The sequence below is a fragment of the Myotis lucifugus genome, unplaced genomic scaffold (genome assembly GCF_000147115.1).
Source record: "Myotis lucifugus unplaced genomic scaffold, Myoluc2.0 scaffold_16, whole genome shotgun sequence".
NCBI lineage: Eukaryota > Metazoa > Chordata > Mammalia > Chiroptera > Vespertilionidae > Myotis > Myotis lucifugus.
The window spans coordinates 2,239,685-2,247,492 of NW_005871064.1; the positions used below are offsets into that span (position 1 = coordinate 2,239,685).

A 7,808-nucleotide genomic window follows, 5' to 3' on the forward strand; every position below is an offset into this window, starting at 1 on the left:
CCTCAGCACCCACCTCCCCTTCCTCTTCCTCGGCACCCACCTCCCCTTCCTCTTCCTCAGCACCCACCTCCCCTTCCTCTTCCTCGGCACCCACCTCCCCTTCCTCTCCAAGGGTCGATTTTATGCTCTAAGCGAAATGGGGAAAGGGGGCGTGGGACAACCTTATAGGAATTTTAGGCCGATTCAGCATTTTTTCTGGGATCGCTCCAAAAATTCCCTAAACCATAATAAAAAGAAAAAAATTTGTGAGCAGGCAGCTGATTAGTTAGCTTTTTACAACACAGCGTTTCTTTTTGATGCTTAAAAACGCGCAAATACAGTTTTAAAACAAGCCCCTGTGCAGCGTTGGGAGGAGGGAAAACGCCGGAAAAGGTTATAAAGCTGAGGGACGTTAACGAGGGGCGGCGGGCTCACCCTTGGCGTTGGTGTCGGCAGCCGCGACAGGAGCCACGCTGGGCTTCCGAGGCCCTCGCTTAGCCCTGGCACCAGCTGAGATCCGCGGGGTCCTCACCACGAGGCCTGGGGGGCCCCGGAGCGACCCGCGGACCTTGGCGGGGAGACGCTTGTATGTGTGGGCTGTGGGCCCAGTTCAGGGAACTGGGTTTCTCTGAAGATGATGGTGTGCGCTTCCCAGAAGTGAGCCCGAGTGACGGGGAATTTGGGGCAAAGGAGGAGACTCTCCGAGTCGGCCACGCGGGAAGCTGTGCGGGGCCGCAGTGTGCATTCAGGGGCCTGAGCCGTTGCAGCCGTTTGTGCTCAGAGTCGGGCAGAAGGCTGTGGGGTGACTGGGGGTGACTGGGGGTCCCGGTGCACCAGATCAGGGCACCCGGTGAGCTTTCAGGGGCCTTCTTCACACACAGGGACACCCACACGCTGCCGTTTATCTGGGCCGGGCCATTAACCTCAACAGAAAAAGGCTTTTTCCAGGGATGTCTGGCAGCAAATTGCTGGGTGGACTGGCAGGCTGCACAGATGAAAGAGAACCCGCCAGAACGCTCCCCTCTCCCTCGCTCCCCTCAGGCGCTGGGCTGGGCTGGGCTGGAGTCCAGCCGACCTCAGGCCCAGCCCTGCCCCAGCCCCTCCCGGCTTCCTCTGCCCCCAAGAGGCCCGTGGGGCGACACGGCCCCCACTTCTTGGCCTGGCAGGAGGGCAACTGATCCCAGGCCCCCACCCCACCCCACCCTGCAGCTCCTCCTCCCTGCTAGCCGGGGCCGGGGCCAGGTTTCAGGGGGCCAGGCTCCGTGAAGCAGAGTATTGTAAGGCTCCGCTGAGGGTCTCCTGCGCCGCCCTCCCCGTGGCTCCCTTCCAGCCAGGTTTGTTGCCCGGAGCTGGGACAGTGAGGGAGAGCTGCTTACGGAGAGCTGCTTACGTTTCCGACACCCTCCCCCTCGGGCGGATGCCCCCTCTCCCAGAAGAGGCGCCCCGACGCAGAGCCTTGTTTACGTGGCTGCTGTGGGTCTTTGTGTAGCCTTCAGGGCCGCACTCCCTCGGCAAGAAAGTTCAAAGATTGCCAGCGCTCACGAGTTTATTAGCAGTTGATGGATACTTTGCAGAAACAAGTTAATGCCTGATGAGTCACCTTCTGCTTGGAGCCCTTGTCCCTCTCTTGTTTTTCCATATGTTCCCATGTGTGCGCATGCAAACACACACACTCCAGTGTGCTCGCGTTTGGGGACACACAGTCTCGCTTACACTTGTGCTTTATAGGTGCATGCGTTGGGGGGGGGGGGGGTGACGGCCCGTGTTCCGGGTTGGCGTTCGGTGGGATGGGGATTGAGGGAGAGGAACGAGCCCGCAGTTCCCTGTTGTGTGGCTGTCTGGGCAGGCGTCTGAGAAGGCCAGGTGGGGTGTCTGCAGGGTGGGTGTGTGCTTGGCTGCCTCAGTGGGTCCGAGGGCACGGTGTCCACTTACTCATGGGACGCCTCCATGCGAGACTGGCTGCTGCTTAAAAAAAAAGTTCATGGGGCTGACCGGCTCCCAGGTCCTAACATGCCTGTCGCCACTGGACGGAGTTGTGTGCTGAGCTGCACTAGAGCAGCAGACGGGGCCCCCAGCCCCCCTCCACCCCGTGGCCACGCTGCAACAACCCCTCTATTCTCCAAGCCCCGCTGTTCCAAAATCAAAAAGGCCAAGCACACCCCGAAAGACACCTCACAGCCAACCCCTCCTTCCTGTCCTAAGCCTTCGCCTCCTGCCCCCCACCCCCACCCCTCTCCCCATTTTTGTTAACAAATACAAGACTTCCGGTCTCCGCCCTGCCACCACAAACCGCAGCCGGGTTCCTGCAGCCCGGCCTGGCTGGGGAGATTTATGGTTCCCAGTCTGAGGCCTGCCCCGCTGGCTCCAGCTTAAGGAGGAGTCGGAATGCCAGCCGCCAAGGGCTCCCTTTCCTTCCATACGTCCCCCTTTAAAGAGCTCCGTGTGCCGATTTAGGAAAATCGCCTTACCAGGATCTCGCCAGCCTCCCAGGCTGCCTGCGGGAAGAGGCACTTCTGGGACGTCCCGGGTGGGGCCTGCAGGGGCGGGAGGAAGGAGGGGGCAGGCCAGGCGCCTAGATGCTGCTGGGAGGGAGGGGAGAAGGGCACTTTAAGGGTGGCCATGCCCAGTTTAGACACACAATCTGGTGTCGGCTGGAGGAAGCTTCCTTAAGGTGGTCTGGGTTAACTGGACTGTCCTGGGTTGTGATGTGGCATTTTGGCGGGAACCCACGCTTTGTGCGCAGCGCTGCTGCCGACAGACACCGAGGGTGGTTTCTCTGTTAGGAAGATTCTTTTGCCCCCAAACACCTCCATTTACATTTTTACCAGACAGCTCCTACGCCCAAAGCACTGATCTGAGAACCTGGTGACAGGCACAGAGACCCCGGGGCAGGTGGTCCTGGCGTCTGGAGATCGGGTCCTGCCTGGCCCTGGCTGTGTCATGCTCCGGGACCCGAGCAGCAAGCTTTCTGGGGCCCAGGTTTCTCATCAGGGTGGCCAGGGCGCAGGGCGCTGGCCTTCAGGATGCCATCAGCTTACAGAACGAACCCTAGGCCATCTGCAAGGCCTCTTATGGCTTTAACACCAGGACCAGGCCCCCTGGCCTCTGAGCGCACAGGGATGGGCCTCCTTAGGCCAGGGGGGTGCATGTACTGGTGTCTGGGTCCCTGACAGGATGGGGAAGGGGTGGGATGAGGTGCGCCCAGTGAGCCCCCTGCTTAATTAAAGTCGGGACACTTCTACCAGAGGGTCAGGATTTGCAGCCCCAGTGGGAGGCCTGGAACCGGTTGGCCGCCCAGCACCACCAGCATCTCCTCCTGTCCATGTGCCGAGAGCCGAGCTGGTTGTGGGTGCGTGGGGATGTGCCTGTGTGTGTGGGGCGGGGGGGTGGATTCCAGCAGGAAGAGAAAGTCCCACCCCCACCAACCATGTCTGCCCTTTTGTCTTGCAGATTCCCAACTTCTCCTGGAGCCTGGGGATCGGTCACACTGGTGCGTGGTGGCATACTGGGAGGAGAAGACGCGCGTGGGGCGGCTCTACTGCGTCCAGGAGCCCTCCCTGGACATCTTCTATGATCTACCTCAGGGGAACGGCTTTTGCCTCGGACAGCTCAATTCGGACAACAAGAGTCAGCTGGTGCAGAAAGTGCGGAGCAAAATCGGCTGCGGCATCCAGCTCACGCGGGAGGTGGACGGCGTGTGGGTGTACAACCGCAGCAGCTACCCCATCTTCATCAAGTCGGCCACACTGGACAACCCGGACTCCAGGACGCTGCTGGTGCACAAAGTGTTCCCCGGCTTCTCCATCAAGGCCTTCGACTACGAGAAGGCGTACAGCCTGCAGCGGCCCAACGACCACGAGTTCATGCAGCAGCCGTGGACTGGCTTCACCGTGCAGATCAGCTTCGTGAAGGGCTGGGGCCAGTGCTACACCCGCCAGTTCATCAGCAGCTGCCCGTGCTGGCTGGAGGTCATCTTCAACAGCCGGTAGCCGCGCGCTGGCGGCCGAGGACAGAGCGAGCCGGGCGGGCCCAGTCCAAACTACTTTGCTGCTAATATTTTCCTCCGAGTGCTTGCTTTTCATGCAAAAGTCTTTGGTCATTGTTCCTTTTTTTTTTTCCTCCTCTCCTTCTTGTCATCCTTGTTTATGTTCCGTTTTGTCTTGTTCTTTGAGAAATAGCTTATGAAAAGAATTGTTGGGGTCTTTGGGGGGGATCGTACGGTTGGCAAGACACCCCCATGTGAAAAGAGGAAGCAAAAATCAGTCCCCCTGAACACAGTGCATGAATGGGGAGCAGCCCCTAACTCGGGGGGTCATCGTTTCACTTGTCAGGGTGGGTATGTGAACGGGTGTGTGTGTGTTTGTGCGCGCACACCCTCGAGCTCTGTGCTCCCAGCTGTGTCTCCCTTGCCCTCTGGACATGCTCAGTGAGGCAGAGACAGCACCCGGGCAGCCTGAGCCCAATGTCTCAGCAGTTGCCAGAAGCAAGGCTCTGCCCTCAGCCAGGGAAGCCCCCGCCCCGCCCTCCCCTCCTAAGGACCCAGGCCTGTCACTAGGCTTCTTAGAAACAACGCTGTGCGAGAGGCTGACCCAGAATCGTTTTCCAGTTTGTCTTAACTCCCCTCCAGCCACCCTGCTGCCATTGTCTTCCCTCTGTGGCACCTGCTCCCGGATGTGTCTGAGCTACAGTATTGCTCACCCGGTGCCCTCTCAGGCCCCCAGCCTCTCCCCTGCCCCGGACCCCTCAGGTTTTACCCGGACTCAGAAAATCAGCTCAGCACTTGGCTCTCCTGCGGCCTGTGCTGAGCTCTGCTGTTAGACCAGCGAGGGGAGCAGCCCGCTTCCCACCAAGGATTCGGTCCATCATAACCCAAGGTACCGTCCTGGACTGACACCTAACTCTTCTTTCGTTTCTTCTCCAACTCATACACTCGTATGATGTGTTGACACTGCTCTTAGCTCAATGAGCATGTTTAGACTTTAACATAAGCTATTTTTCTAACTACAAAGGTTTAAGTGAACAAGAGAAGCATTCTCATTGGAAATTTAGCATTGTAGTGCTTTTGAGAGAAAGGACTCCTGGAAAAAAAAACACAAAAACACACACAAAACCCTGAGATTTATTAAAGAAAAAATGTATTTTATGTTATATATAAATATATTATTACTTGTAAATATAAAGACGTTTTATAAGCATCATTATTTATGTATTGTGCAATGTGTATAAACAAGAAAAATAAAGAAAAGATGCACTTTGCTTTAATATAAATGCAAATAACAAATGCCAAATTAAAAAAAGATAAACACAAGATTGGTGTTTTTTTCTATGGGTGTTATCACCTGGCTGAATGTTTTTCTAAAGGAGTTTATGTCCCATTAAACAATTTTTAAAATGTATACTTGATTCCATGTTGTCCTCCAGCTCCTTTGTCTTATGATGGGATATGTGGGGAGGGGTGTCAAGAGTCTGGGACAGTTGGGGTCGCCCTGGTCCAGCGCTTGGTTGGGAGAAGGGGGAGGGGGGCCGTGAAAGGAATGTCCAGAGCAGCCTGCCTCCGTGGTCAGTTCCCTGTGTGCAGTAAGACCCAGAGCTACACAGACACCCTTGTTAGGCGGGGACCCTCGGGTGTAGCCAGCTGGGAGCCCTGAGTTTGTCATGGGGTCAACCTCAGGAAGCTCGGAGTTACAAAAGTGGGGAGTTTTTTTTGTTTTTTTTTTTCAAAGCTTGAGAGAATTGAGAAAGCGGTTTATTTTGGGTAGGAGGTTGCATTGGGAGACGGGTCCATCCCTTCCTGCTTGCTCAAGGTCACTGCCCCACTGGTTCCAGGACAGGTTCTCTGAGGGACGCAGTTCTGGGAGGAAGATGAGGGGAGGCTGAGAGTTGGCGCTGGGCGGACTGGGGGGCCACCTCCCCAGTCCCGGGCCAGGCACCCCAGGAAGTGGAGGGACCTGAGAGGCCGTCCTGCTCTGCATCCCCTCCCCCATCCACCGGAACTAGTGACGGGTCAGTCCCCTCAGCCAGCCCAGCCCAGCCCAGCCCCGATGGCACTTGCTGGTAAAGTGCCTCTCTGGTACTTGCCCTGCGGTTTCTGTGGTTGATCTGAGCCATGATTTAGATTCAGGCTTGCACTAGATGGGCACTGTGTAACTCATGGACAGAGAATAGGGCGGTGAAGGCCTGGGAGGGGCAGGCATGGGGTGGAGGGAGTCCATGGGAAAAAGACAAAGAGGACGTCTGTAATACTTTTCAACAATAAAGATAAAACCAAAGATGGTCACCAACCAGGAGTTGTATAGGCATCTGTTGGGGCTCTTAAACCTTGGATCCAGGAGGGGGTGTCTGAAGGGGGGGTTAAGATTTTGGGTATCATAAACTGGTAGACTTTCAATAAGGCTTTTTGGAGGGCCCAAGTAAGAATGGCCAATTTTTCATTTTGCCAAATTAGTGACACAGCAGTACCTCCTCCTGGCACCACCATTTCATTCAAGGGACTTCTAATACAACGATGTGGTAAGAAGTGTCCATTTATGTGCTAGAGCCTTCGTGCCAAATGGCCAACTGGGCCAGCTGGCTCATTGAGGCGACGGGGAGCTCACTACCTATCAAGAGAACATTGTGCTTTTTTCTCCGTTGAACTGAAACCTACCTTCATTTATTCTAGTTCTGCGACCCAGAATAAGTCCAATCCCCACCTCTGAACACACCCAAGGAGGGGTCTAATTACCACCCGTGTGGAGGGGCGGAGGGGCGGGCGGGAGGTGTTGGCTGGGAGCTGTCAAAGGCCTTTCAGTTTGCTCTAACTTGCATCAGCACGCAGGGAAGCTGCGTAATGATAGCCACCACCTAGTGCAGTGATGGCGAACCTATGACACGCGTGTCAGAGGTGACACGCGAACTCATTTTCTTGGTTGATTTTTCTTTGTTAAATGGCATTTAAATATATAAAATACATATCAAAAATATACGTCTTTGTTTTACTATGGTTGCAAATATCAAAAAATTTCTCTATGTGACACGGCACCAGAGTTAAGTTAGGGTTTTTCAAAATGCTGACACGCCGAGCTCCAAAGGTTCGCCATCACTGACCCTATTGAGTGCTTTACTGGGTGCCAGGCAGGGTGCTCCCGGTGGAAGGGAACTATTTCCCATAGGACCTGCTGCAAAAATGGAGGCTGCTTTGAGAGGTTGAAGACTTGCCCAAGGACGCTCAGGAGGAAACGGTCTGATGCTCCGTCCACGCCCTGTAGACATGGTTATTGATGGAATCGGGGTGGTGCCAGGCCCACAGCTCCTCAAAATCAGGATAACATGAGCCACCACGCTGCCGCCTGGCCCGCTGTTTGGGCGGGGCCTCGGGTTTGGAGGCCAGAGCCTTGGTGGCAGCGCCTTCAAAGCACCCACCCCCCCCCCCCCCGGCCCGGTTTTGGTTTATTTTGTTTAAACAAGAAGAAACACACTTGATGAAGGTAAAGGGGGTGAGGGTGCGCCGGAGTATATGCGCGTCGAGGATAGACAGTCGAGAGGAGCGAAATATTGTAAGAGGTGATAGATGTGCGCGAAGATACTAGAGCGCGCGCACTGCAGCAGAAGTGAGTAAAAGCGAGAGTAGTCGTCATGGAGGCAGAGGTCGCGGGCACAGATAGTAGACTAAGATAATCGACGAGTAGTAAAAGGGAGAGGGCTTGCATGCATGACAATAAAGATCAAGAAAGACTCAGAGAAGGCGGCTAAAGTAGTAAAGTTTGCTAATGTAAATAGATGAGGCACAGGAGAAGGCTGGAGGGAAGTGACGACGCACAGATGCCCGAGGCGACGCGTAGCAGGCTGAA

General features: G+C 55.5%; 1 protein-coding gene and 1 long non-coding RNA gene across 6 annotated transcripts in view; one reads left to right on the forward strand and one right to left on the reverse strand.

The window, feature by feature from the left end:
- SMAD7 (SMAD family member 7) overlaps nucleotides 1-5,382 on the forward strand; it is a 30,037-nt gene extending 24,655 nt beyond the window's left edge. For all 5 annotated transcript variants that reach the window (XM_006085105.2, XM_006085106.2, XM_014452528.1 and 2 more), the window contains one exon: nucleotides 3,430-5,382. In XM_006085105.2, the coding sequence (XP_006085167.1) occupies nucleotides 3,430-3,968 (539 nt within the window). In that variant the 3' untranslated portion in view covers nucleotides 3,969-5,382. The remainder of the gene's footprint in view (nucleotides 1-3,429) is intronic.
- On the reverse strand, nucleotides 1,508-2,699 carry LOC106696435. Its single transcript, XR_001347376.2, has 2 exons — nucleotides 2,448-2,699; nucleotides 1,508-1,941 (listed from the first exon to the last, which is right to left on the reverse strand). It is a non-coding gene; the product is annotated as an uncharacterized LOC106696435 (long non-coding RNA).
- Nucleotides 5,383-7,808: the final 2,426 nt, after the last annotated feature.